The sequence below is a fragment of the Etheostoma spectabile genome, unplaced genomic scaffold (assembly GCF_008692095.1).
Source record: "Etheostoma spectabile isolate EspeVRDwgs_2016 unplaced genomic scaffold, UIUC_Espe_1.0 scaffold317, whole genome shotgun sequence".
NCBI classification, from domain to species: Eukaryota; Metazoa; Chordata; class Actinopteri; order Perciformes; family Percidae; genus Etheostoma; species Etheostoma spectabile.
Window position 1 is genome coordinate 98,190 of NW_022605584.1, and position 27,772 is coordinate 125,961.

The window sequence follows — 27,772 nt, forward strand, 5'->3', positions numbered from 1 at the left end:
ATTCATAATGAGTCAGCCGTCTCTCTGTGAGTAGCATATGCATAGACTCTAGCTATACTATTAATATTAACAGTCATAGAGCATACAACTTCAATGTATGTGAAAGCAGTTATAAATAGCATTTGTGAGAATAAAATTTGTTCTGGTTAAAATCAACAAATAATCATGATCTCAATATTGATTAAAATAATCGTGATTATCATTTTGACCATAATTGTGCAGCCCATTCTTAACAACTACTTAAAGAGCTTTTACATAGTACATAGTTCATCTCGAACAAGCCTTTTGCGAGTGAGAGAAGAGGTGTGGACAAGCGACCAACAAAATGTACAGGGAAAGACGGTCCTGCCAACCTGTATACGGGTGATGTACACAGGTATACATCAAAGTCCGCTGGAACGACTTTCTCACTCTAAAGTTGCTGAAACAGCTGCTGTTTCAATCCTGTTGGCTCTCTGCAGCGGGCGGGGCTGCTCAGTTCCCCCCCGCGACGGACGAGCACGCACGCGATGGATGCAGGAAAAAACGAAGATGAGACATACAGGATAACCTAATTTGGGATTTTAAGTGCAATGCTATGTTAAAGTCCAATAAGTCCTTTATCAAACCGTATGAACGAGTGTCCCAGCCCAGGATAGGAAATTAACTAACAATGTCAACAAGCCACTGACACACATGCTCAAATTTGATTCATTCAACAAATTACTGTTTTTTTTCTTTAATCCACCAGCCATTTATATATTATACCAACATTTGCAGCATTCTGAGCCTTTTCGGTAAGGTTACTAGGAAAACTCAGCCTAGAGTACTTTTATTTTCTTTTTATTAAAAAAACTTATTCAAAAGACTTAGCTTTAAGAGTTCCTTTTTTTTTCTTTTAAAGGACACCATTTTTGTAAGAGCTACACTGAAGTTGACAAATGCAAGTTATTTCAATTGATATACTGTAATATTTCAATCTTCGTGTGCTAAAAAGGCACATTCGTTCCTGTAAATGGCAACACAGTCTCGTTTTTTTTGCCAAATAAACAAAAAGCTTGTTGAAGTCATTAATGTCTTCCCTCTTGTTGTATCAAAATCTCCCCTTGCTGTCCTCAGAGATGGTCCCAACGCATATAGTCAAGTCAAATTCAGTTTGTGCATGATTACATGATATTAACCATTTTTTAATACTGTATCCAACATAGTGGATAATTAAGATGTATATCATAGGCGGAAGTATATTTCTGGAGTGTTAAAGATTAAAAGAAAAAATAACAAGAACCTTACAGAACCGTGGGCTTTGTGAACCGTGCCAACCCTGCTGTAGATTGTTCATGTTCGATCGAGTACTAACTGGAGTATAAGCGTGGATTTATCAAGACACGTGTCATTTAGCACCCAATATGGTGAGACTGGACACTAAAAAAGTTATTTTAATCCTTTATTTTCCAGTTGTTGTGATGTTAAACATAACCTGTCATTTAAGAGTCCTCTCCTGTCTGTGTGTGTGTGTGTGTGTGTGTGTGTACCTTGTCCATCTTCAGTCTCTTCAGGTATGAAGGGCTGTCGTAGCCTTTGGCCTGCCGTGCTTCCTGTAAGTGATTGATCATCCAAACGTTCTTCCGTTGCTTGGCGAGATCTAGCGGTGTTTCACCCTACAGAAAACAACACAAGACCAGTCGGTACACACCTCCCATCACAAAGGCCTCTGGCTGCATTTCCACCATTCTTAGTGCCAGTGTCTCATTTGTCTACATATTGCAGTACAGGTTCCCCAAGATGTCGGTTGGCGCCATGAGGAAGGCCTTGCCTTGATGTTCTGTGCATCGACGTTAGCGTTGGCGTCCAGCAGCAGGCTGATGACTGTGGTGTTGCCGGCCAGCACGGCCCAGTGCAGCGCTGTGTTCTTGTGATATTTGTCGCCCAGGTTGACAGACACATTAAAGGTCAGTAGCAGCCGGGTGGGATCCACACTGTCACACAGAGGACGAAATCAAGGCAAGGTAAATCAAACTAGGTTGAAACCCACCTCCCAAACAGACTTGTCACAAGGAAGGAGGACAAAGTCAAGACAACAAAAAGGTGATTAAAAGAAATAGGACAGCTGGAAAGTCTAAGTTTGGGACTTGAATCTGGCTAATTTTTAACACTTTATAACCAAACACCATTGGCTTAAACTACTCTTTTTGTGACACAGGATTAGAGCAGCACCTAACAAATGATTTTATTATTGATTTTCTGATCTGTTATTTTCTTTAAAATTACTTGTAATCTGGTTATAATGTCCCACAGCCCAACGTGACATCTTCAAATGCCAAGAAAATAGCACTCAAAAGGCTAGAACCAGACATTATTAAGGCAGTTTTTTCTGGAAAAAGCAACACATTCAAATGCTAGAAAGCCATCAATGTCATGTCACAATCCATTACTGTATTATTAACAGAACGTATGAATCAGCAATGCTAGGACTGGTTTCCCTGTGTTTGCAGTCTGTCTGTTCTGTGTGTGGCTGCAGTCAGCAGAAACATGCTCTAGCTTGAATGGGGCTGTCAGTGCACCTCTGCACCATGCAAGTGCCAGTATTTCACACTTCTTCCAGGCATCAGTTTCTTTATTTGAGGTTGTAATTTACTCAATCATTAAGATTTCTTGTCGAGGCACACCGCGCTGTAACAGCAAATGTGGGGACGTGTACACTTATATGGATATTATATTGACATCGATATATGAGGCTAGGTATCGTCTTAAATTCTGGATACTGTAACATGACACAAGTGTTGTCTTTTCCTGCTTTTAAAGGCTATATTACAGGAAAGTGATGTCATTTCTTAAACTTACCAGTTGTTTTTATTTGCCTTTGCCCACTTAGTCATTGTGTCCGTATTATTGTTGATTATTTATCAAAATTGTGTAACTATTTAGTGAAAGCACCAATAATAAACCCAACAACATCTCTGCGATATCTACATCAATGTATTGGATCATAAATAATGTGACATTTGATTTTCTCCATATTGCCCAGCTCTATGTACACTTCCACAAATGATCAAAGGTACACACCTGTGTGTCCTGTAAGCCGCCCACATCAGAGGAGTCATGCCGTTCTGATCCATCATGTCCACATCCTGACAAAGAGGGAAGATACAATCTAAACAACTGAAGGAGAAGTGAGATGTGGATGGGAAAGCAATAGAGCTCCCCCTGATGGAGAATATGGGGACTACATGATTTCTTGTCCCAAAGTGGCTGACAAAACCAAATGACACAGACACAAACAGGAAAAAGAGACTATGATGCAATGGAGGATGTTCAGTTCCTATTTTAGCAATAACCTCCTCTTGTATTTATTCTTAAACATTCTGATGGTTCATATTAAGCAAAGATCTCCTGTCACAAGACCACAGATGAGTTTTAACATTTGGTTTTCTTCCTGACAAGTGGGCTGCAGTGTTGGTGTTTCCTACCTGTCCCTTGGCGATAAGGTAGGCAACGATGGAGGTGTGGCCGAACTGGGCGGCCAGGTGAACGCAGCTGCAGCCCTCGCCATCGATCAAAGACGGGTCCGCGCCGTATTTCATGAGCTGCACCACCATGGATAGATGGCCTTGTCTGGGAGAAGATGAACACAGAATCAAAAACTATTTAAAGTCACATTATTCTGACATATCATCTTTTAAAAATGAACAGCAGTATGCTCAGTTAGTTTTGAGATGCCTGCCAATTGGAAGGTTGGTGGTTCAATCCCTGGCCCTGCAGTCCCATGTCGAAGTTGCCCCCGATGCTGTGCATCAGTGTGTGAATGGTGAATGTTTCCTGTGTGATGTAAATGCGCTTTGAGTAGTCGTTAAGCTATATCAATATTTCCATTGGTTCCATTCAGTAGATTGGGTTTGTGACTGTATTTTTATTACTAACCCTGTCTTCGATGTTAACCTCCCCTTATGGGACAATACAGATTTGAAAGTAACTGGTAAAAAAAGACAATTCATTGTTTTAGTTTGAAGTGTTTAGTTCAAAAGCGAGAACTGTGTACTATCCCTTTCAGTGCACACAAACATGACACCCGTATGCTGTGTGTGTCCATGAGCAGACAAAGCCTGGAACACCCAGCATGTATCTGAAAGCCTGAGGGCAGAGGAGGCTGGGGGCTTTAAAGGTCACTGGCAAGTGGAGGTGAGGGGTGACACAGGACTCCTGAATGTCTCTGTACCGGCGATCGTTAAATCTATTAATAATTCACGTACGTGTGTGTGTGTAGAAGTGATTTTAAACAAGCTAAAGAGGACGTTGGCCTGCTTTCCTCAGGCAAGGTGGCCCTGAATATTGGCACGGCTGACCTTGCCATGCTTGATAATCGGATCTCTGAAAAGTACAATAAAAATGATCATACTAAAAAGCCTCTACTCAACCAGGATTTATTTTTTACTCGTAAACTTGTTTACCCCTTTTTGGGTAAAGGTAGTAATATTCAGGCCTTAACTTTATCACCAACATTAAGTCTACTGGGTGACCAAACAGAACGGCCCAATGTTTCTAAGTATGACTTCACAGTGATGGAGGTTAGGGTGGTCACGGCTGCCTGAATTACTCTCAGATTATGAAAAAGCACATCGCCCCCAGATATTAAAAAGTGGATGGAATTTACGTAATAGTATGGTATGAAGCTATGGTCAACAATGATGATTGGAACTGGAGGGCATGGGACACTTTTTCTTTGCTTTGCAGCTTTGTGACAAGGCAATGCTTTGGTTGTACCGAGGTTAATTTCTAAATATGTTTATGTATCATAGGCCTTTGTACATCTGTTTAAGTAAGTGAATCAAAACTTCAATGACAAAAAACAACCTAGGCGTCTCTTACATTCAGTCGCTCTCTGTTATAACATATCGTCAGGGAAAGAAATTTGGTAGAACGAAAAGAAACCTTTTATTGTTAAGGCATGAAAAGTACAAATAATAAAATAAATGTATTAAATTAAATGAGATCTGATATCTGTGGTGAGTGTGTGTTACCTGGTGGCCCAGTGCAGAGGTGTGGAGTTGAGGTCTCCTCCCAGCTGGTCCACTATGGCTCCCTTTGATATGTAGTACCTGCACATACAATACTACACTTTATACTGCATTCACCCATGAATCTGAAAAACTAATCTAGTGGCAGGCTGCCCCCCGGGTCTAAACTAAAGATAGATTGTTGGCTGTTCGCCTGATAAGAATCCCAAGACCTGATGCCCATAAAAACTAAACACAGTATGAAATACCAAGCCAAAAACCTTTTCCACAAAACACAGTCCCATGAACAAAAGGCTCAGTCTTTGCCGCAGTGAGCGCAGGTTCGATTCTGGCCCGCATCCCATTGTTGCATGTCAATCCCCCTCTGAATCTCTAAAATAAAGGCCTAAAATGCCCCAAAAATAATCTTTACAAAATTACATACAACTAATCTGCAACTAATTCAACAACTGTTCATTTCTCAAAGAAAAATACCAAACATACTCAGGTTCCAGCTTATCAAATTGAGAATTTCTCTGTTTTATGTCATTGTAAATTGAATATTTTTATTATGGGGTAGGTCGGAGAATACAAACAATTTGAAGATGACATTTTGAGCTCATAGAAAGTGTGATGAGCTTTTCTTCACCTTTTTCTACATCTTACTGACTAAACATTTGGTTGATTATATGAGAAAATAATGACTTAGATTGTCCTTAGATGCAGTCCTACATGAGGACAGCTGTGCCGTGTGAAAGACTCCAAATTCTGCACGATATTTAGTCTGTTTTCCAAGGAAGCTAAATATATATGAGAAGTTAATTGATACTGTAAATGATTGCAGTCGATTAATAATGAATATAGTTCACAGTGAATTGATTGAAAGGATGTGGGAACAAATAATATACCATGTCGTACAAAAGGGCAACAGATTAAAAAGAATAACTTGAATAAATGTGAGGCGCTAAACAGAGAACTGATGCTTCAGTACCAAGACCATTTCAAAATTCTGAAAACGGTACTCGTTTCTCTGTAGTACTGCAGGTAGCGGGGGTGGAAGTCTTCCAGACCCGACGGGGGGCTAGTGTTCTAGTCTGCTGCTTAATGCCAAAGAGGAAGCATGCCTACTAGCACAGAACAACAACTCCCTTCCTCGTGTCTTAGTCCCTCCCCCGGAGGAGGCACAGGAGAGACGCAAAGAAATCATCAGATGAGAGAGGCAACCAGCAGACAACAAGTGCTAGAGAGGGTCAGATCACTTTCCAACATGACTGGACTCACTTGACCAAATCTATCCTGTTGTTGATCGCAGCCCAGTGGAGGAGTGTTACGTTTTCTTTGTCGGGCTGCCGAACATCGAAGCCCGCCTCCACCAACTCCCTGCAGCGCTCGAAGATGCCGTACCTGAGGAAGAGGGGCCGAGAGGGATTCAAGACCGCATACATACAAATATATGTGCAATCACAGATAAATAAAGGATTAAATACATAAAAGCTAGACACACTGACAAAATGCACGCTGAGAAAAACACACACACACACACACAAAAACTTTAAAAACAGACAGACAGATCCACATCTCACTTGTCCTTAGTCAGGCGCAAACAAGACACCCACACTGTGGCATACTTTGACACGGGCAGTCTTTGAGCAGATATTCCTAACCTCAGAACTAAACAACTTAAACCGGTTCGTCAAGTGTAAAGGACAAAGCTTCTGTTGTCTTATCAGAACGACATACTCCACATTTCTCACCTTCCCGCCTACATTCTCTCATCATCTTCTGAGCTTGGGAATTAATTCTTTTGTATACAAAACCACAGTTGAAAACATGGTGTTGTTAGCTCCAAATTTAAAACTTGTGGAATCTGATAACACAAAAACACATGAACAAGTCAACAAGCTGCCCTCCAGTAATGATGTCACAGCGAATTCAAACTAATAGCTGCGACTCTTACATCGGGACGGGTGGCCAACGTCCCAAAATACTTCCACACACTGCCCCTCAGAGGCTTCGTTGTTGGGATTACCCAATCAGCACATCTCTGCTTGCTAATGTCCTCCATTTTTATTTATTAGCTTAGTTTACTGATAGGTCAGCGGGGCCTGTAAGAGGTCAAGCTGATAGGGAATCTTAACATCGCCCTCAGCTCAACAACAAGGTAAAACTACTCTCCTCGCAGTGTCACGACCTGACAGTTTTCCTGTTCGCTGCCAGGCGGAAAGGGGTGGGGCTTACCTGCGTCACAGAGCTTACAAAGCAGAAGTGAAGCAGACTAATGGGGGGCAGTAGAGAAGTGGGTGTGTTAATGACTGCCGCGAGGTTTTCCCCATCGAGTTGTGTTCATGTTGAGTTGTGTTCAGGGGAGCCAGAGGACAAGGGTAGGCTATATCATCCGGCCTTTCAGCCTGGCAAGCACAGTCTTAACTTTCAAAGGCATGGATAAACTTAACATGGGAAGCCCTAGACGTAACGGTAATATGTTTTCCCCAGAGTTGCTGCAATGAGATTTTGACCTGGACTTTGAGTAAAAAGTGACAGTCTCAATGGCAACCTTTCTGAGAATAAACAGGGTGAACTGTGACAAAGACAAAACAAAATTACATAACACACATATGCATCCATATGATTAACTCACTGTGTGGCTTTGACAATGTCCCAGGTGCTGTAGTCATCCACATGGTTTTTGCGGCTGACGTTCTCAGTGTAGCCGTGGTTGTAATGACTCTGGGGCTTGATTTCCTGAAAAGAAAGAGGGATGACAAGAGGCAGAAGCACGGAGATAAAGATAAGTCGGTAAGGTTGTGCTGCTATGTCAGATCATGCTGGCTGGCACATGGGGTGCGGGTGTGTTTGTGTGTGTATGTGTGTGTGTGTGTGTGTGTGTGTGTGTGTGTGTGTGTGTGTGTGTGTGTGGGTGGGGGGGGGGCGGGGGGGGTATGGTGGGGGTGGGGGGGGAGTAGGTAGGTTACATGGATACAATCTTCTATCATGGTAATCATTTCCACAATATTAATAAAATCAAAAATAATAAAAGCCAAGTCTCTGGTTCTAACTTCTCAAATGTAACATTAGCCCGTGGTTTTAAAGTGTTAGTCGGAGCAAATAATAGAATATAAGACATTACATTGCCAAAACAATGAGACCTAATCAAGAAAACTAAAGGCAAATGGTAATGCACTACACCGGCTATTTGACCTGTCAACACAGGTGTTCTACGATTATTAATAGCTGATTTGCGCAGAAAGGATCGCTAGAATTGAACCATATTTAATGTTATTAGTTCCGCATGTGTTTTTTCTGCTATGACAAGTCAACATTTCTGAAAAATGTCTGGTTTGGATTAATAAAGAAACAATCCTCCTCCAATGTTTCTAGGGCAATCAAGACGTCAGTTAGCAAGATATATTCAGACAGAGCTAAATAAGATAAGAGTATAAGATAGAAAGGCTTGACTGAACTACAGAGTAGAGCCCCTGGTCCATGACACTTGATTCATTCCAATAATTCATCATTAGGATTAAAAAGAGGGAAATAAAGTCTACAGGACAGAGACAGGCTTGTTGAGTCCCGTTGCTGCTGAAGATCTAATCTGTCACACAGATGTGCCCAGGCATGTGACCGCATGAAAATGTAACCCTGCAGTTATGGTGACCAAAATTATCACAGTGTTCGGTATTATCGGGATATTTTTTTAAAGTGTGTTCAACGCCTTCAGCAGCCACTTTTTTCCTGCAAATTCTACAGACAGGATAACTATCTTCAATCCACTGTGCTTTGGCATTCTCATATTAAGGCGACTATGGCCATGCTTCAGACGTGGTCCTCTTGGAGGGCTGATTAATGTCCTGGGCCCGCCGATATGTGGTCGGGCTCTAGCTGAAGCTAATGTTACTTCTTATTTACGGACAGAGAAAAACAAGTCATTGAATTCTGTTGTATGTAATAAAAACAAAAAATAAACTACAATTAAGAGGTAGTCATACAAACAACAACAATTTTGGAATCAAATGCTCAGAACTGACATCACCCTTGACTTTTTTTTTTATTATTACCAATGTGCCTTTTTCAGGTCACAGTAGAAAAAGCACAGGTGTAAATAATAAAAATTGATGAATTCCGTTTAGCTGCTTCATACTTAGGGTCCTGATTCCATATCTTGTATTCACAAAAACTAGGAGGGCACCCAGGGAGCCCAGACCTCCACCAAGACCATTCCTTATCTCGCAATGTTTACACGAGGGAAAAGGAACTTCTGTAACCGCCCTGTGATTCGGAGCCACTCTTTGGCAAAGGTAATTATGTGAAATTACAGAAGCATCACACAACCAAAGTATGGTTTGTTTGTGGTTTTAAATAAGCAGAGCCACATCAGAAGCATAACCTACATGTTAGGGCACGTCTGCATACACACAGCGTGTGATGTAATATCCAACCTCGAAAAACAGCTCTAAATGACACCTCCAAATTTACACCAAAGTCACAAGAAATTCAATTTAAAACACAGTCACATGCATCCATCCTCTTCATATTTTCTGTTGTAAAATTATGAATTTACATGAACAACAAACAAACTTTAATTCCTAGATCCCGAGCATTTCTAAATCATTAGGAGAAAAGCATCAACGTTGCAGTGATACTACAGGGAAGAAAAAGGAAAAACACAAGCTAATTTTATTTTACAGAGTAAATTAGACTGAGGAGGAGGATGAAGGAGGAGGGTGTGACAGAGGGAATATGAAGGTGACCATCTCATATTTGTAGTCCTGTATTTTTAAGGTGTCAAAGCTCCCAGGAGGTGTTTGTACTTTGCAGAGCCAAGTTTTGGTCATTTACAAATCCATACGATGTGTTTCAGCTTCCCCGTGTGCTATTCAGACGAGTTAGCTCCCAGAGAAAAGGGAGAGTAACTCCAGTATGATCTGGACTGTGTTGAGCTTTTTTCCTACGACAGACAAACAAGCCCAGGAAACATGAGGAACTCAAGTCTCTTTATTCATCTGGACATGTTTTTCCAGAACAGGGGGAAGATGCCTGGCTCTAAGTCCTCAGCAGCTGTTCATCAATGTCTCCATCTCAAACGTGCATGGAGATAACCGTTGACCGGTCTCAGCAGCCGACGGATTCTGCTCATTCCCCCCCGCCATCTAAAAGCCTGATGGTGGCAGCTGGAGCTGTAGTGATAATTGCAGCGTGTGCATTTTTCACCTCTTAATTACATAGTGCTCACTAGTGATGCATACAACAGAGATGATATTGTCACGTACTAAACGTACGATCCATTTCACGCTAACCATTGATTTTGGGATGGTACCTCATCTGTTCGGTGAGGCAGCAGGCCTGGCGTGGAGCTGGTCGGGGGGGACATATGGCAACCACTCCTTGGGGAGGGTGGAGGTCATGTGCCTTGAGCTAAAAATGTTCTACAGCACCCTTTCTGAAAGTGCATGTTTATTAGTTTGCAATAGAATTAACAGTAGTAATAGTCGCAAAACAGTAGGACTATATGACGCAAAAAAACAAAACTAAAACGATAATAGTTTTTCTTTTACTGTATCTGCAATGAGTGCATTGCTAAGACAAGATTGTTATTGTGTTCTTCCCCTAGCTGGCTGTAGCCATAGCTCATTATTACATTCAATCTGTAATGAGACTCATTTTGAGGGACTAATTCAATATTCGATGTCAACAGTTTACATCCATGATCGGAAGGAAGCAGAGGGAAACTATTTTCATGAGGGAAATAATGGGAATGCTCCACAGAGAGCGTGTGCATTTTCCACTTTGCACTACAAGTGCAAAGCATCCAATCAAGTGGCTGAGCATGCGCCTGACCTTTAATGTGCCGTTTATGCACAGACACTCGTTTGCATTTTCAAAGCTGAGGACATTTATCACTTACGTTTCTTGAGAGGTGAATGTTTGTATGCGACATGTTTAACTGGTTCAACAAATAAAGTGTGCAACTAAACTTCTGATGCTCCAATTCAGGTGCCTCAAATGTTCAGCCTCACTCTGCTCTCACTACAATCTCCCAGAGAATGACCCAGATTCCAAGCAGCGCCCTGCTGGAACGGAGAGCAACTTTAATTCCCAGTCAGGTAGAGCTCTGACATCCAGACAAACAAAGGAAGGACTCACCAACAATGGACTGTGTCTAGGGAACAAAGAGCAGACGGTAATTACATTTTCATTAATTAGGAGAACCCTCTCTCTAGTAAACCTTAACTGAAAGCATCTCGGAGGAAAGATCTTCATTAGTCAGCAAGACTGGGACTCACTGCAAGCTGATTGTATCAGCCTGAACCTTAGGGTGCCACAGAGAGGAAGCATTTTATTTAGAATACAGAGGAACACAATGCTGTCTAAATGCAAATGTGTCGAGGACAAGGTGTGCCCGCATTTAAGACCAACTTCCTGGTACAAAGTGATCAATATCAGTTATTCAGATCTGCATTTCATCTATTCAGGAAACGCTGTTATCTATAATGACTTAAATGTGTGTGTTTATAGTAGCAAGGTCAATGATTAACCGTTCAACTGACAATAAAGATGTTGACCAATTAATACTTATTATTAAGTTGTTATTATTATTAGCTTTTTTTCTAGGCTATACAATCTGTTTCTTAACTGCTACAGCAAACTTTGCACTTCAGTTGCTCTAGTCAGTTGCGTTTGAGGCCGTTGTTTTTTTCATGCTCGTGGCTCCCAGCTGAGAGCTACGTGACACATGCCACCATCCAGGTGAGAACTGGAGGCTTAGGTCGGCCGTCCTACACAGTATGTATGTGTGAGTATGCCAGGCAGACAGCTGACAACCTCGCGGGTGGGTGCAGCGGAGACAGGCTCAGACTAGTCTGGCGTTGCCGGACCTATGTCCGAAGCACTGCGGAGGAAGGTCTGGCTCCTCCACACACACACTTTTTGAGAATTGGAGAAAAACCAGCCTGGACTGTTTACATTTCTTTGAACTAATTCGAGTGGTCTTGGGCAGCGCTGAGCACTGGTCGCAGCGACAGCGGCTGTAGCCTCGGGGAGGAACTTATTTTGGGGGAACATTTGCACCCGCAAAAGAAAACACCACATACAATATTAACTGAAGTTAACTGTTCAAACAATACAGTTCAGTGAGCTATTTAAATGAGCTGGCTACATGGTTAAACGGAATTTCCCTTTAGCAAAGTATCACTGTGTGAACTTCCCAAAGCGGCCCAGTCAGAGAGGGAATGCCCTGAACACATTCCTTGTAAATCTTTACAATCATTCCCCGGAAGAACCCACCAGGCCTGTCTTGTTGCACGATCCGAATTTACTTCAAAACTTGCAATTTTTAGCATGTAGCTTGCTAGCTGGAAGGTTGTTGTTGTTTCCCAACACAAACTGAGTTTCGCAAGGCAAGGGACAGCCTACGATTGTTCCAGCAATTATCCAGTAAATGAACTGTCATTGATCAAGACTAGGCTCAGACATACATGCCGCGGAATGTGTTAATTCTTCTTCTGGGACACACCAGCCCCTCATCCCTCTTTCTGCGGAACCTGCATGTTTAATAATATGCATGGCAATGTCGTCATGGGACCAGACACCCAGGCTGACATAGAAAATGTATAGCTAATATGCAGGCTACCACATGTGTTTATTTATTAATTAAAGGGGCCGTAGGTAGGATTGTGAAGATCCAGGACTTATCCAAAGAATTTGAACATCAACAACTCAGTCCCTCCCCCCCTTCCTGCTAAAGCCCAAACGGTCTCTGCAGTTGGACACCACCCCTGATTGGAGGATCTCTTTTTTTTTTTTTTTTTTTTAAATGACCTGCTTCATGTAGTTCTACTCCAACATAGGGTCAGTTTCAGCAAATACCTACTGACCTACTGCATCTTGAAACATTTTGGATCACCAGCCAAAATGGCTACTAGATGTTTAAGGCCCTCTCGCCTCACAAGAGCCTAAACCAGATTATAAATCACTATATCCATCCTCATCCGTCAGCATCTTGGGCTCTCACTGCATATTAAAGACATAGATCACCTGAACTGCACACTGCCAGTATTAACAGTTGACCAAGCCTGGAGGTAAATTAGGCCAGTTAACCAGCTGGCTGCAAACCAACAAGCAAAACAGGACCGCTGAGAGGAAAGCAAGCTAACCACAGCCTCTGTCCAACAAAGGAGACACAGGAGTGTCCAACTAATTACTCTACCCCAAAACCTTTTTCACCATTTGCATTCACACCGGCCAAGTGGCCATAGGAACTAACCTTTTGATATTTTATCACAGCCATCTAACCACCACTATGCAGAAAAGGGAGAAGACCCTGCCCTGAAATGGGAGCTGAAAGAGTGACAGAAACTGTGGTCAGAGGAACTTAATGAACCCCAAATTGGTCCAGTCGGAACACGAGAAGAAAGAGCTTCAAGCAACGTTATGTTCTAGGACCTGCACCAGTCAAAAGTCTTATCATTGGAGCAAACTTCTCTATGTAACAGAGACATGACCTGCAGAGCAAAGACAACAACCACTGATTATCAGACTGTGTTCAATAGGAAAAACCTCCCTAAAGCTACCTCTACCCACCAGGTACAGGGCTGTGTGCATGGGATGTAGAATAATGAAAACAGGTGAATATAATATAGATATATATAGATATATGATATACATTTACTGCTTGGAGAGGATCAGGATGTGAAGAATGTCCTCATGCATGTTTCAAGTGCCTGTGGTAGCAATGGCAAATGATGGGAAGTAAAATAATAAAGATGGGTAACGTGGACTCCAACAGGTCCAAACTTTGAGCTAAAGAGAGGAATATTAAACAGGTAAACTCGTTGTTTAGATGGTGTGGAAATTAATAATTTTCAGCGACAATATCAAGTTGTTATTGGAAAAATCTAATTTCGACATTTTGATTAATTCTTTATTTAAACGCATTTCTTTATTTCTTTATCTTGATTCACAATCAAACGGAACACTAAAAGCCAAATGGGAATGTAACGTCCCTTCCCGTCGCAACCAAGTGGACCCGCCAGACCGGCTAGACCCGCTAGACCCGTTAGTCAGCTGGGGGGTCAACACACAGGGTCAGACTAGTTTTCTATTCCTAAAAACATGGCTTTAAGAAAAGAAAAAAAGTTGGTTTAATATGAACTTATTGACTAGACACCACAGCTTAATGGATCCGTTTACACTTGACCCCGATGGACATCCCCGCAGCTAGCTAGCAGCTAGCTAGCTAGCGACACCAGCCAGCACTACCAGCACGGCTAGCTACAAAGCTAACGTCGCATGACTAAAGATGAACGCTACCCTTCCACTCCAGACTTTAAACACACAGCTTACAATCTTCTTTACTGGTGTCACAGCGCCACTACCACGGAGAAGCACCAGCTAGCTCCACGTTACCACTAAGAGGAACATCTGCCCAGCGCTAACTGGCTATGCAGCAGGAGGATGGGGCTAGCGTTAGCTCCTTTAGCATCGTTAGCTGCCTGCCACCCCCCCCTCCCACCGTTGGTGTTGCAGGGGGCATCGGAGTTTCCAAAAAAGCACGGCAAAATCCCCCAGCCACCCCCCCACAGACCGGTGTAATACGTTCGGTTGGTGTTCATGTGTCCGTGCGAAGACATGAAGTCCAACGACCATACCTCGGGATGGAGAATAGGGACGCAGCCAGCTTCTTTCTCATATTCCTCCATAGCGTCGGCCATCTTGGTGGTGTTGTTCGCAGAGCATTGTGGGAAACAAGAGGCTGTGAAGGGGGGGAAAGGGGAAACAGACAGAGGAGGAGAGAGGAGCTGTCAAAAACCCAGATGAAGGATGATGGGCCAGGTGACCCAGAAGGTCACATAATCATAGGCTACCATTGCCAGTGGCCAGGGCTACTAATGTGGGCTACTGCAAAACGCATTCAGGATCAGATCCATGAAGAAGACTGCTGCAAGTACCATTCAGGATCAGATCCATGAAGAAGACTGCTGCAAACCCTAGGCTGCTGTAGGGTTATGTAAGAAGAGCCTGCCACTCACTGTGGGATTCTCATGGACAGGCAGAGAGAATACGCATGGTACTTAAAGGAGACAGGGTATGTGGTCAATCATCCCTGGCTCTACAGAAAACCGGAACGTGTTGTCTAACATCTGGTGTTTTTAGATGTGTTGTGTGTGGTATATCATCAAGCTTAATTTGATTCTGCTTTATGATTATTGCAGGGCAATTCAGATGATAATTGTGAGCAAAAGGCCAAATAGTTCAAATAGTATAACTTTGAAATATGTTTGTTTAACTGTTCTTCTGTATTTATTAACACACCCTTATAAAATGTTGTTCCCCTGCTATATTGTTTACAATGCATTACTATTATTATGCTTACAGTGGCTACTAGACAAGTTCAGATACATGAAGATACATTCACTTTTTGCAAAAGAACAACGACAACATTTCCCTTGCAGACCCAGAAATGAACATTAATGCAATCTAATTCCAGTAATTTGATTTGTAATTTGAGTAATTTAATTCCTGCCATTACTCCATCACACTCCCAAGCATCAAGTTATTCATTTGATTAAGAAGGCATTTCTCAGTTTTTGTTTGTTTGTTAAAAATCTGGAAAGCTTCAGAGCAACTGCATGAGTTGAGTATGCATATTCATGTTACTAACTAAAAAAACAGAACACACGGTGTACTATGCTTAGCATACACACGCATACACATGTGTGCATGTGTGTGTGTGCATGCATGTCTGTAGTCAGGGGGACTCCTGATAGTTTTAGACTGGACCTGTTGGTACATTCCAAAACATTTCCCATTATCGGCTGCGAGTAGTCAGGTTAGAAGAGGCTCAGAAACACCATCTGGACGATCATGGGACAACAAAGCCCCCCAAAGGAACTCAGACTGATTACTCAAGGTGAGACAGGAGCTCCACACCCCAGTGTTAGGTCTGGGACCAAGAAAACGCATGCACTAAAATCAATTTCATTGTTAGATGGACAATAAATATATAGGCTCTGCATGTATGCATTTTCTAATTAAAATTACAGAAGGGTATAAAGAAATTAAAATCCATGGTTCTGCAGTGTATATGGTCACGAGGAAATCTCCGTTATGAGTGGTATGTGACATTTCATAAGAAGGCCAGAAGCAGCCAATGGAAAGCATGGACACCCTTGCAGTGACTGGTTTGTGCCCCTAGATGTTCTCCATGTCCCACCACACTCGACTGAACCTAACCATCCATCAGCCGCTGGATGTCACTCTTTACCCAGCATGAAGGTAAAGGTAGGCTGCTTTAGTGTCACACACACATGTACATGTAGCGAAATTCCTTCTCTGCGTTTGCCCCCTCCCTCATCATGCTACAGACCTTTCAGTGGGTTTCCAATATCATCATAGGAGCTAAGACAAAATGTCAAGTAGGTCTTTCAAAGATCATGCTACCCCCAAGAGCATGTTATGGGTACGTTTACAACAATTACTCCCCGAAGCATGTTAAACGTATGTCATGTTAGAGAATATTTAATCATTTTTCACCCCACGTAGGCCTACAAAAATAGGTTTGTTTAGCAAAATACATGGGTCCATAAAGCACATAGGTCCAGCCCATAGGTCCAGCCCATAGGTCCAGTCCATAGGTCCAGCCCATAGGGGCCAGCCATAGGCCCGCCCATAGCGTCAGTCCACAGGACAGTCCATAAGGTCAGCCCATAGGTCCCAATTGGCTCGCATAGGTCTCAGTCCATAGGTCCAGCCCATAGCTCCAGTCAATAGGCCAGGCCATAGGTCCAGCCCATAGTCAGCCCATGGTCCAGCCAATAGGTCCAAGCCATAGGTCCCAGTCCATAGGTCAGCCCATAGCGTCCAGCCATAGCTCCAGCCATAGGTCCAGCCCATAAGGCCAGTCCACAGGTAAGCCATAGGTCCAGCCCATAGGTCCAGTCCACCAGCCAGTCCATAGGTCCAGCATATAGGTAGTCCAGCCTCATAGGTCCAGCCCTAGTCCAGTCCATAGGTCCATGGCCATAGCTCCAGCCATAGGTCCAGCCCCATAGGTCAGTCCATAGTCCAGCCACTAGTCCAGCCCATAGTCCAGTCCATAGGTCCAGCCCATAGGTCCAGCCCATAGGTCCAGTCCATAGGTCCAGCCCATAGGTCCAGCCCATAGGTCCAGCCCATAGGTCCAGCCCATAGGTCCAGTCCATAGGTCCAGTCATAGGTCCAGCCCATAGGTCCAGCCCATAGCTCCAGCCCATAGCTCCAGTCCATAGGTCCAGTCCATAGGTCCAGCCCATAGGTCCAGTCCATAGGTCCAGTCCATAGGTCCAGCCCATAGGTCCAGCCCATAGGTCCAGCCCATAGCTCCAGTCCATAGGTCCAGCCCATAGCTCCAGTCCATAGGTCCAGTCCATAGCTCCCGGTCCATAGGGTCCAGCCCATAGGTCAGGCCATAGCTCAGTCCCATAGGTCCAGTCCATGGTCCAGACCATAGGTCCAGTCCATAGCTACCAGCCAATAGCTCCAGTCATAGGTCCAGGCCATGGTAGGTCAAGCCATAGGTCATCCATAGGTCCAGGCCATAGGTCCAGTCCATAGGTCCAGTCCATGGTCCAGCCAATAGGTCCAGCCATAGCTCCAGTCCATAGGGTCCAGTCCATAGGTCCAGCCCATAGCTTCCAGACCCATAGCTCCAGTCCATAGTCCATGCCCATAGGTCCCGCACATAGCTCCAGCCATAACTCCAGTCCATAGCTCCAGTCCATAGGTCCAGCCCATAGGTCCAGCCATAGCTACCAGATCATAGCTCCAGCCCATAGCTCCCCGGTCAGCCCATAGGTCCGACATAGCTCAGTCCATAGGTCCAGCACATAGGTCCAGTCATAGGTCCAGCATAGGTCCAGGCCATAGGTCACAGGCCTAGGTCAAGAGCCATAGGTCCAGCCCCATAGGTACAGCACATAGGTTCAGCCACATGAGGTCCAAGGGCCAGAGGTCCTAGCCATAGGTCCAGGCCATAGTAAAGCCCCATAGGTCCGCCATAGGTCAGTCCATAGGTCCAGGAACCATAGGTCAAGTCTTTAGGTCCAGCCAGCAAGGTAGACAGCAGCCTATAGTCAGCAGCAACCACAGGTCAAGCCTAGTGGTCACGCCTTATAGGTCAAGCCAACGGTCAAGCCCATAGGTCCAGCCTATAGGTCATGCCATGGGTCATGCAATGGGTCATGCCAAAGGTCATGCCATAGGTCAAGCCCATAGGTCATGCCATAGGTCATGCCATAGGTCATGCCATAGGTCATGCCATAGGTCATGCCAAAGGTCATGCCATGGGTCATGCCATAGGTCATGCCATGGGTCATGCCAAAGGTCATGCCATGGGTCATGCCATAGGTTATGCCATAGGTCCAGCCCAAAGACTGTATGTAATATTAATGGTCTATGGTCCAGCCAGGCAAATCAGATGATCACCAAGTAGCAGAAACAAGGGAGGAGTCTCCTGTTGCTGCGTCAAGTTACCCCCTTTTAAATCAGGTACAGGATATAGAGCGTTTGGCCTACAAAATAAAGTCAGACCTAGAGCATTGGTAGAAAAATGGAACCGTCATAAAAGCAAAATTACTTAATTTATACTAATACCAGTTGTAATAAGAAAATATTCATTCAACCTTTATTTCTACTCAAAGGATCATTGAGGGGAAGCCCTCATTTACAATGACATTGAGTTACAAAGACAAATAACAGAAAAGGATACAACACCATCATCACAAGAAAATGTAGTATTTATATATCGTATGAAGCACAGAATTAATTCAGAATGGGCTTTACAGGGAGGATAATAACAATTTAATAAATAGTGATAAACTACCTCCAACTACACTCAACCCATTTAAGCAATAAAAAAAGTCAAGAGAAAGAAATATTTAGGTAGCAAAAATAATGAAACAATATACAATCAAAAAGAAAAGGTAATCAGTAAAAATGTTTACTGTTAATGAAAAATGTATTCACACCAACAGATTTAGCATAGAAGAAGAAATGTTATGCCACATTTGACATATGAGTTTTATGATTTTGTTTCATGTGCACACTTGGAGTCTTGATGTGGGGAGAACTTTTGGAGGAAAAAGACATATGGAACATAACTCCTATTAGTAGTCGAATGCAAGACTTTCTATCCTTTACAATTACAGACAATCGATCTAGTTTAAATGAAATAACGATGAAAACCACGAAAATGCTATGACTGAAACCCAGTCATTGCATCATATCATATGATTATGAACAGAAAGAGATCATGTTGCTTCCTGTAAAAGGGTTTTGTGTGTGTGCGCCGCTTTTAGTTTGAAATCTGTAACCGGAAACATTGTGCATTGGAGTCGCGTGACCTTAGTCCAGTCCAACCCATGACAGACTCGGAGTCGCACGGGCCGGCGGGCTAGGGGCTAACTAGTTGACTGAACATCGGTGGTAGGAACACACCAGGAACTGAAGACCATTACCCTCTTCCAGCTGGTAAAACTGGACTACATGACGTCACTGGGCTGAGGAGGACCACCAGCCGTTAGTCGGACTCGTTAACACGTCGCTAGCTAACCTAACGTTAACGGACAGCAGACGGACCGACGTCCCCGAGGACCGCCCGGTCCTTCAGCTCCAGCCAGCCGTCCTGTTCCGTGAGCCAGTCAGACGACCTACCGGGAGACCCTCAACGGAACCGAGGTAACGCTAAGGGCAGAAAAGAGCTAATGTAGCGCTATGCTAATGTGGGTTTAACGCCGCTAGCTTAGCTCGGCGCCAGCCCGCTGCTCCGGGAGAGAGTCTCGAGCTGCTTTGGGAGAGAGTCTCGAGCTGCTCTGGGAGAGAGTCTCGAGCTGCTCTGGGAGAGAGTCTCGAGCTGACAGCCGGGAGTGTCTCGAGCTGCTCCGGGAGAGAGTCTCGAGCTGCTCTGGGAGAGAGTCTCGAGCTGACAGCCGTGCCTCTGCAGTCGGCCGGTGCGTAGGGTTATGTAATAAACCGGGTAGCGCTAGCTGAATTGGAGCCAAAGGTGGTGCTCTGTTACCACTTTCACTTAACCGTATCCAGGAGCAGGAACATGAGCCTGGCTGGCAGTAAGGACGGTTTCTAATGGTGTCAGACATCCGGCAGACCCGGGTCTGTCACCAGGTACCCGGTATCAGCCTGCTCCCGGGCTCCGTCTGTCACCAGGTACCCGGTATCAGCCTGCTCCCGGGCTCCGTCTGTCACCAGGTACCCGGTATCAGCCGGGCATGTGGTCCACGGAGCTCCCGGGCTCCTACTTGGGGTTTCTGGATATTTATCTCGTTCCTAAACGAGGCGTAGCCAATTCTTAGTTTGAAGGCCGTTTTCCTGCCCTACAATGGCCAACAACACTAAAGTCTTGTTGGTGTGTCCCTGTGCTGAACGCCCCTCACATTTAGTATTTCCATGTTTTCCATCCTCTGCTTACTGCACGTGGACATGAAGAGTGATGCCAGCGTGTTGCTGAGGTGATGCTCGCCATCCCGGGCCACAAGGGCGAGCAGCTCATTTGCCAGCCAAATGGCGTTTCCATCCGGCCTGTTCCCTGCACGCTGCTCTGGGGGACACACGCAGATCGGAATTTGAATGCGGAGTCCACTTTTGGGAGCACAGATCTGTGTTACTGACCTGCAAAGGAAAAACCGAAATAGCTCGTTTTTGTTTGGGTTGTTTGCACAGGGATGGACTGAAAAGGGTCACCATGCTAAATATGTCATTCTGGGCTTAAGACCACATTCTAATGCAGATCTTAAATGACACTACACAGCACTTAACGAGGTCAATACTGTACAGCCAGTCAGTCCAAGGTAACCTTACCTACTAGAAAGCCTTTATGGTCAGATACGGCCATAGAAGATGCAACATTCACTGTAAGATGCACAGTTATGTTAATGAACCTGATTAATTATGCCGAGTTCTGGGCCAGAGGACTATAGTAACGTTTCATGCTATTAGGCTAATTATTTCCTACGATATGTGTTTAAATGTTGTTGTTGGTAAATTAGGTGCAAGCATAAAATTGCAGTACAGTACATCCATATGTACATCTAGCTTTCATTTTAAAAAGCTGAAGGGGGAGTCTCGTGTCCACACAGTAGCTTTCATTCGCGTGTTATTGTTTTCTTCAAAATGAACCATTTGTACCCGCCAAATGGCTAGTGAATTGTTCTTTTGGCCAGTGAGTGGAACAAATCTACCAGCCACTTGTATGTTTTACCAGCATGTTGCTGGTAAAACATACACACGAAAACAAAACTGATGTATGATGTCACAGTGTCAGTTCATTCAGATCAGTGGCTGCAGCAAAACACAAAAAGCCTCACAAACACAACAAAGCCTCAAAACAACGCCTCAAATTCAGTCCCTCGCTGATCTAATATTCACCTGTCAGTAGGGCAGCAGCCTCATCTCTACTTAGACTGTCACACTATTAGGAGCTATAACCAATGTTGTGGTGCTCATGAAGTGATTGAAATGCCAAGGCCAGTGCCTCAGTGCGGTGTAATCTTCCCAGCTGGGACACCCAGGCCACTGGCTGTGGTTTGGCTGATTGGATCCGTTTGCTCTGACATAGGCCAGATGTGCTCAGATGAGATAGTTGCCTCTCACTTGTTTTCAGTGTGGATTCATCCAACAGCAAGAGGACACAAATCAGGTTACATTTTGGCCCTCTTTCCTTCAACAGTCTTATTCCCAATCCGAGAGAGGGCTAGCTGAGGCTTACCAAAGGAAACTGCTATTTTTATTCCAATGGACCAGTTTGATTTTCTCAGCCTTCATTTTTACGAGAAACGTGTTCAACTAACAGAAGTGAACAAACATGCCTTTTATTTGCACCTGTCTTCATTGTTGAAAGGGTTTATTAAGTTTGGTTTCTTGTGTCGGCCTTGGACCAGGCTCCTCTGCTGAGCAGGATTTGTTATTTGATAAAGGAGCGTGGGCGCATCAAGCCCTTTTATGAGTCCACCCTCCTCAGGCCCCAGAGCACAGCTTAGGGGGAAGGGTATCACTGCCCACCTGAACTGCAGCTTCCTCCTGGAACAGAGAGAGATCTGCTGGTTTCACAGCTATGCCTAATGTGTAAACCCTAGCAGAAGCTGCTGTAGATGCAGTATTGGGAGAGAGAATGTCATCATGTCAAATGGATGTCCGCTTAAATCTAGAGATTCAACAACAAAACCTCTACTCTGGTACTTAAACCATTCCTCCACCACCAATTTGGGATTGTAGATTAGTGTTTTGACGGGTGTGAGGATCCAGATTTGCAGCCCTCCTGTGAAATGGAAAACATCAAGATGACTTCTTTAAAAGGACCTTACTCATCTTTCACACCAATTGTGTACGCATTACATAATGCTGGGAATTTAGAGACAAAAAATTGCAGTCACAGCTGCACTCTCCATAGACTACCCTAACACTGCTTAGTGGGGTGGTATTTGCCTTTTGAATTATTTGGACCATTGATATAAAAACGTAGGACATGCCCACAGGTTCCTCAGAGATTGAATGAATATATATAATATGTAATATTGAAAGAGGTTTCACCTTTTCCGTTTAGCGTTTTAAACAAATGTCAAATGTGACAGTGACAAGTTGAATAAAACATCCCTCCAAAATGGTCTCTTCCTTTTGCAATTTGGTTTAATAATTATGAGACCTGAGACTTCTTTGCCATCCATAAATGGTTATATGAATCGGGGGAAACTTGCTTTGCTGCATAACCGTTGTTATCAGCCACCAGACATGCTGAAGAAACCACTTCCAATCCACCCAAAAAAACCTCTGAGCTCACGGGTTGACTCACAACAACCTAACTGGAACCTTACTGTAGGTGTGTCCTGGATAAACCATTCGACAGGTGGGGCAGATGATTTCCAGTGAACCTTATTTTTACACTAGACATAATACTAATAATAAAAGACGTAGAGGTTGAATGACTACAATCCAGTGTTGCAGCTTTCAGAAAGGGAAAGTGAAATGTGTTGTTGTCTACTTTGAAGACGATGGAAACGAAGGCCCTGGGGTATGCCATTTCTGTTGCTGTATTAAGCGGGATTTCTACTTCTGCATACAATCCACGCCTTGGCTACGTACGTTGGTACGTGGAGACACGGACCTACGCCAGATCCTACGCAGTAGCCAGACGTTCCCACATGGGAAAATGGAACACCTCGTTGCGGCGCTGCACTTCCCCCGACTCATTTCCTGGTTGGAAGATGAAGAGGTTGTCCTGCTGCAGGTTGTCCTGCTGCAGATGTCCCACCAGGGTCAGAAAACAGAGGCATTCAGTTTCTCTCTATGACTCTAGAGTCGGTACTCGCTCTATCATCCACTCCCCACACACACACATGCCGACTCCACCCACACACCAACACACAAGTATAAACTCCAGGCCACTTCCAAAGCTCTGAGTGGAGCCTCCACACAACCATAAATAACGCAGAACTCTACTTATGTGCCTTGGGCAACAGTTTTTCAGTTTGTTTTTGTAGGAGCGGCTTGAAATGGGAAGTATACATGTAGTTAACAAAAGAAAAAAGATTTCAAAGGAAGGTTTGATCAGAAATACAGGACCAGGTGTTTCTGAATACGTTGCTGGATCACAGTGCTCTTGATGTTACACTCCCAGTTGGTTATTATCCATTATTTTATTATTATATTCCCATTATTATATTCCCCAGCTGGTCTTCTTTGACTCTATTTAAAAGTATTTTATGTTAGACGACCCTGAGAGCGCGGCGTTTTTTTCTAAATGAAAACATAAAAAAAGGTTTTTCACAGGTTCACAATTGGCAACAGCAAATGTCATGATCATTAATATGTTTTGGATCAAACACTTTTCATTATGATTGTTTATTAAAAGGATCCCCATTAGCTGATGCAGTAGCGGCCAGCTAATATTCCTGGGGTCCACACTGGACACACAAAACTCTCTTTTAGCTGCATTTTGCATGGGGATACCATGTAAAAGTAACATCAGAAACAGACGGAGCCAAACATCCACAGCATTTAAAGCCCAGAGCCGCGCCCTTAGCTCTTCTTAAATGAAGCCTCTTTGTCTTTTTCATTAGCCGTTGATCTTAAAAGGGGGGGGGGGGTCTTTTTATTGCAGCAGCAGTGTTTCCACAGACTAGAAAGCATCACACGCTGACGTCCTTACGCAATCATTTGCATGAAGCTTAGTGGTTGTGCCAGCAAGGTAGATAGAAAGAAATAGAAATATTTAGCCAAATAATCCCAAATTCAATACAGGAATTTATGTTACTTTATAATTATTACTTATCGTTGAAGTAAAAAATAAATTCTGCAAAGGGAGGGAAAAGATCAATAAAGACTTGTCAAAGAAGGCTGGGTGGGCCAGGGCCAGCTCAGCTGTGTCTTCCTCCCATCGCGTCCCGCTGTCTCTCCTCCCCACACCCCCAGAAAGACGTCTTCTCTACAGAAAGTCGCCACATTTGTTGCTTTTGTGAAAAAAAGTTACGAAAAGTTGCTAAATCTAGCAACAAAGTCGCTAAGTTGGCAACACAGACACTGTGTGCCCAGTGGGGGGAGGTGTGTGGTGTGTGTGTGTGGTGTGGGTGTGGGTGTGTGGGTGTGTGGAGAGACAGAGAGACGGAGGAGGGCAGGGAAAGGAAATTTTTAAATGGCGTTAAAAAACCAAAACGGGAAGTGTGGCGGCTGGCGTTGATCGTGTGGCGCACTGCCACAAATTAGTCAAATTAGTGGGCAGCACTGAGCAGAGTGGTGTGCATGATGAAGGAATGTGTCAATCATTCTAACTTTGATACTGAAACTAATAGTCACCACCACTGTTTGAAGCTGAATCAGTCACTTGAGGATCACATGTGGAATAAGTGAGTTGTATTTGATTATTGAGGCTCAGTGGATACAGTTCCACTCTCTTTCTGGCTCAAGCTTTGTTGTTAACCTAAACGAGTTACAAGTGTACATGCCCTGCATTCTAGTGTCCTAATTCACTCATTCAGAGTCCTGTGCCCAGCTGCAGCTCTTTGGAGGAGACATAATGCTTTGGTTTTCATGAGCCTGGATGCTGCTGTTTAGTTTTGCAGAGCTCATTGCTCAGAGAGAGTGTACATTGTTCAACAAAGATACACTGTCATGTCATTGCCGGAGAGTTAGCACCTATGCTAACTTGTGGTCCACAAAAATGGCACCAGCTTTGAGCATTTGACAGGAATTTGATTTTAGCCACCGTGTGCCTCCATACTGTTGGCAAAAGTCTCCAAAAATCCCCACTGGTCCGATTGTAATAATCCCCAGAGGCTGAACTGCGACCTGAGGGGAAAGGGACAGTGGTCGCACACTCTAATACTCGAGTTACATTATTCAGATCTTTCAAAGTAACATCTTAGGGCACATATAATTTAGGGGAATGATTAGATGGCATTTAGCTCTAGTAAAGAAAGTGTCTTTCCTTGATCCCCAGTGTTACTAGCAGTCAGAATCCAAGGGCCAGTGCAGTGATGATCGACTGGTTTACCAGTTGTACAGGGCTGGGATTCAATTCAATAATCTGATCAATAGATCAGTTATCTTTGTGGGTCCATCTCTCCACCTTGTATTCAGGTTGTGGGAGCTTTACTGAGTCGCTTGGCAGGGATTTAGCAGATAATTGCTGGTAACAGTTATTAACAAAAATATTTCCTACTTTGAGGTATCGTTGGAGAATGTCTTCCATCTCCCTTTAAATTCTAGCAGAACTCACTGTGTACACACTCCACATTACAAGTCTTTGGCCTTTGTGACTGTCTTCATTCTCATTATTCCCCCTGAAGATGACTTTTAACTGCAGTGGCGTGATCTCCCCACATAGTCAGGACTCGTGCACCATCCGGTAAGGTCCGACGAGCTCCCCCAGTCTTTTATTCCAAAGCTCATTTGCAGGCCACATTCTGGAAGATGTGGGAAGATGATGAGGGAGATAGTTTAGCTGGAAATTCATGCTAGCCACGGGGGGGATTTTGTCCAAAGCTGTTTTCAGGAGTGGTGTGCCTAAAAAGATTAAATAGAGAGAAATGTTGAGGATGGGTTATATATTATTATGTTAAAGAGTGGTGGTCAAACCAGGAAGTGGTGTAGAGGAATTAATCTGAGTGTCTGTGTGAAACCTTTGGTTCTTGAAGCCTGGTGATGTGGTGGCTATACTTGCGGGGTCAGTTGGTGATCTGCTGGAGCGTACCAACAGTCGCTCGCGGATAGCCATACTTGATTCTGGCTGTTTAATGCAATTCTTCTGTTAAAATCAGTAGCACAAACTACTCTACCTTCATTTCAAGAGATGGGTGGTCTGTGTTTCTTATCATGTCTGATCATCTGCTGCTGTCTGAGTTGCTTCACCCCGGCTCTACGGCCTCCGCTGCCACAGGCAAGTAGACACGGCAGTTCGGGCTGACGCTTCACCAGCGGCTTCAAGCTCCACACAGCTGTGTAATTCACTTTAATATGATGCATCTGTCTCCGGAGGGAGGATGGGAAAGAGTGAGATAGAATGTTGTTTTATACTGAGGAGATTACATTCAGGAGATGTCTCTCTGTCTCTGTACGTTCACCTCCTGCTCCTTTTGTCACCAGCATTTTTCCCCTGCAGCTGGACTGATACGTACACACACCACACATAATAGTACGGGAACACAGATTACAAACTGCAGGTAGTAAAATATGCAGCCGAAAACGGTCATAGAGCAGCAGAAAGAAAGTTTGGAGTGAGTGAGAGGACTGGCGAAAAGGTTCCTCTTACTTACAGCAATGAAGAAGACAAAAGGAAGCTAATTGCGGGCTGAAAACAAGATGGCTGAAACCAGAGCTGGAGGAGCGAGTCCACAGATGGGTGCTTTAACAACGTGCTGTCGGGAGAGGCTTGTCAACGTTGCGGATACGTCTCCACGCCCTGGTGGTAGTTCTGTGTGCTATTGTGTAGTAGATTAACTGTTAATGTAGAACGGGCACCTACCGTGTTCAGCCTGTTGTTCTGTGTGCTAAATGTCTGTACTTGGTTTTGGATTTTGTGAAATAAATTTCTAAATAAATGCAACTTATAGTCCAGTGCGACTTATATATGTTTGTTCCCCCGCTTCATAACACATTTTTTGACCGATGTGACTTTTACTCCGGAGCAGAGTTCTTTTAATCGAATAATCTTTGCAGCTCTACTAAGAGGCGTTAAAGTTTAACTTCAGAGTATTTGTCCTTATTTAAATTGTAGTTTTTATTCAAGGTATCTGAAAAAGGTCGAAGAGGACTTGCATGTAGAAGTCATGGGAGGAAAGTTTCCCAGCAAACTATCTTGTTAGGCTTTAACACATTAGACTGAGACCTTCAGTATGAAGCTGACATACCTAAAAGGTGCAGTCGCTTGCTGTGGTCCCTCTGTCCACCAAGTTGTTTTAAGGGCAGAGAAGGATTGTTTCAACACAAAACAAATCGGGTTTGGGCGCCTGGATTGCTCACCTGGAGCCCCATGCACTAAGGCTCCGTCCTTTCACATCTTCAGCTGTTTAATAAATGCCACAAAAAAAAAAGAAAAGAAAAAATGTCTTTGTTCCATTGCCTTCATCGATGGAACATTTCTTATTTTTTTCAAGAAGCCCCTAGAAAATAACCCTGACGTGGTCCTATCTGAACAACAGTAATGTTGTCCAATGAAGATAAATAGGGTCCAATTGTCCCCTGTAGGTTTCGACCAGTCAGTGGTTCCATTGAGTGATCCCAAGCATGTCATTTTGCAAAAATAATTACTTTCTAATACAATGTGA

General features: G+C 43.8%; 3 protein-coding genes across 10 annotated transcripts in view; 1 reads left to right on the forward strand and 2 right to left on the reverse strand.

The window, feature by feature from the left end:
- zdhhc17 (zDHHC palmitoyltransferase 17) overlaps nt 1–14,795 on the reverse strand; it is a gene marked incomplete at its 3' end in the record, with an annotated part of 27,609 nt that extends 12,814 nt beyond the window's left edge. Inside the window, 8 exon segments of the mRNA XM_032511113.1 lie at nt 1,512–1,637; nt 1,793–1,955; nt 3,043–3,107; nt 3,447–3,591; nt 4,995–5,072; nt 6,252–6,374; nt 7,609–7,712; nt 14,615–14,795. Of these exon segments, the coding sequence (XP_032367004.1) occupies nt 1,512–1,637; nt 1,793–1,955; nt 3,043–3,107; nt 3,447–3,591; nt 4,995–5,072; nt 6,252–6,374; nt 7,609–7,712; nt 14,615–14,677 (867 nt within the window).
- A 3,076-nt stretch (nt 14,796–17,871) lies between these two features.
- On the reverse strand, nt 17,872–18,343 carry LOC116686150 (keratin-associated protein 6-2-like). Its single transcript, XM_032511118.1, has 2 exons — nt 18,201–18,343; nt 17,872–18,070 (listed from the first exon to the last, which is right to left on the reverse strand). The coding sequence occupies exons 1-2, from the start codon at nt 18,341–18,343 to the stop codon at nt 17,872–17,874; spliced, it is 342 nt and encodes a 113-aa protein (XP_032367009.1).
- Nucleotides 18,344–19,348: 1,005 nt separating this feature from the next.
- Nucleotides 19,349–27,772, forward strand: part of osbpl8 (oxysterol binding protein-like 8) — a 77,880-nt gene continuing 69,456 nt past the window's right edge. For 4 of the 8 annotated variants that reach the window (XM_032511092.1, XM_032511094.1, XM_032511095.1 and 1 more), the window contains exon 1: nt 19,349–19,679. The gene's annotated coding sequence lies outside the window, so the exon portion shown is untranslated. The remainder of the gene's footprint in view (nt 19,680–27,772) is intronic. The other 4 variants (XM_032511097.1, XM_032511096.1, XM_032511098.1 and 1 more) reach the window with 1 other exon arrangement.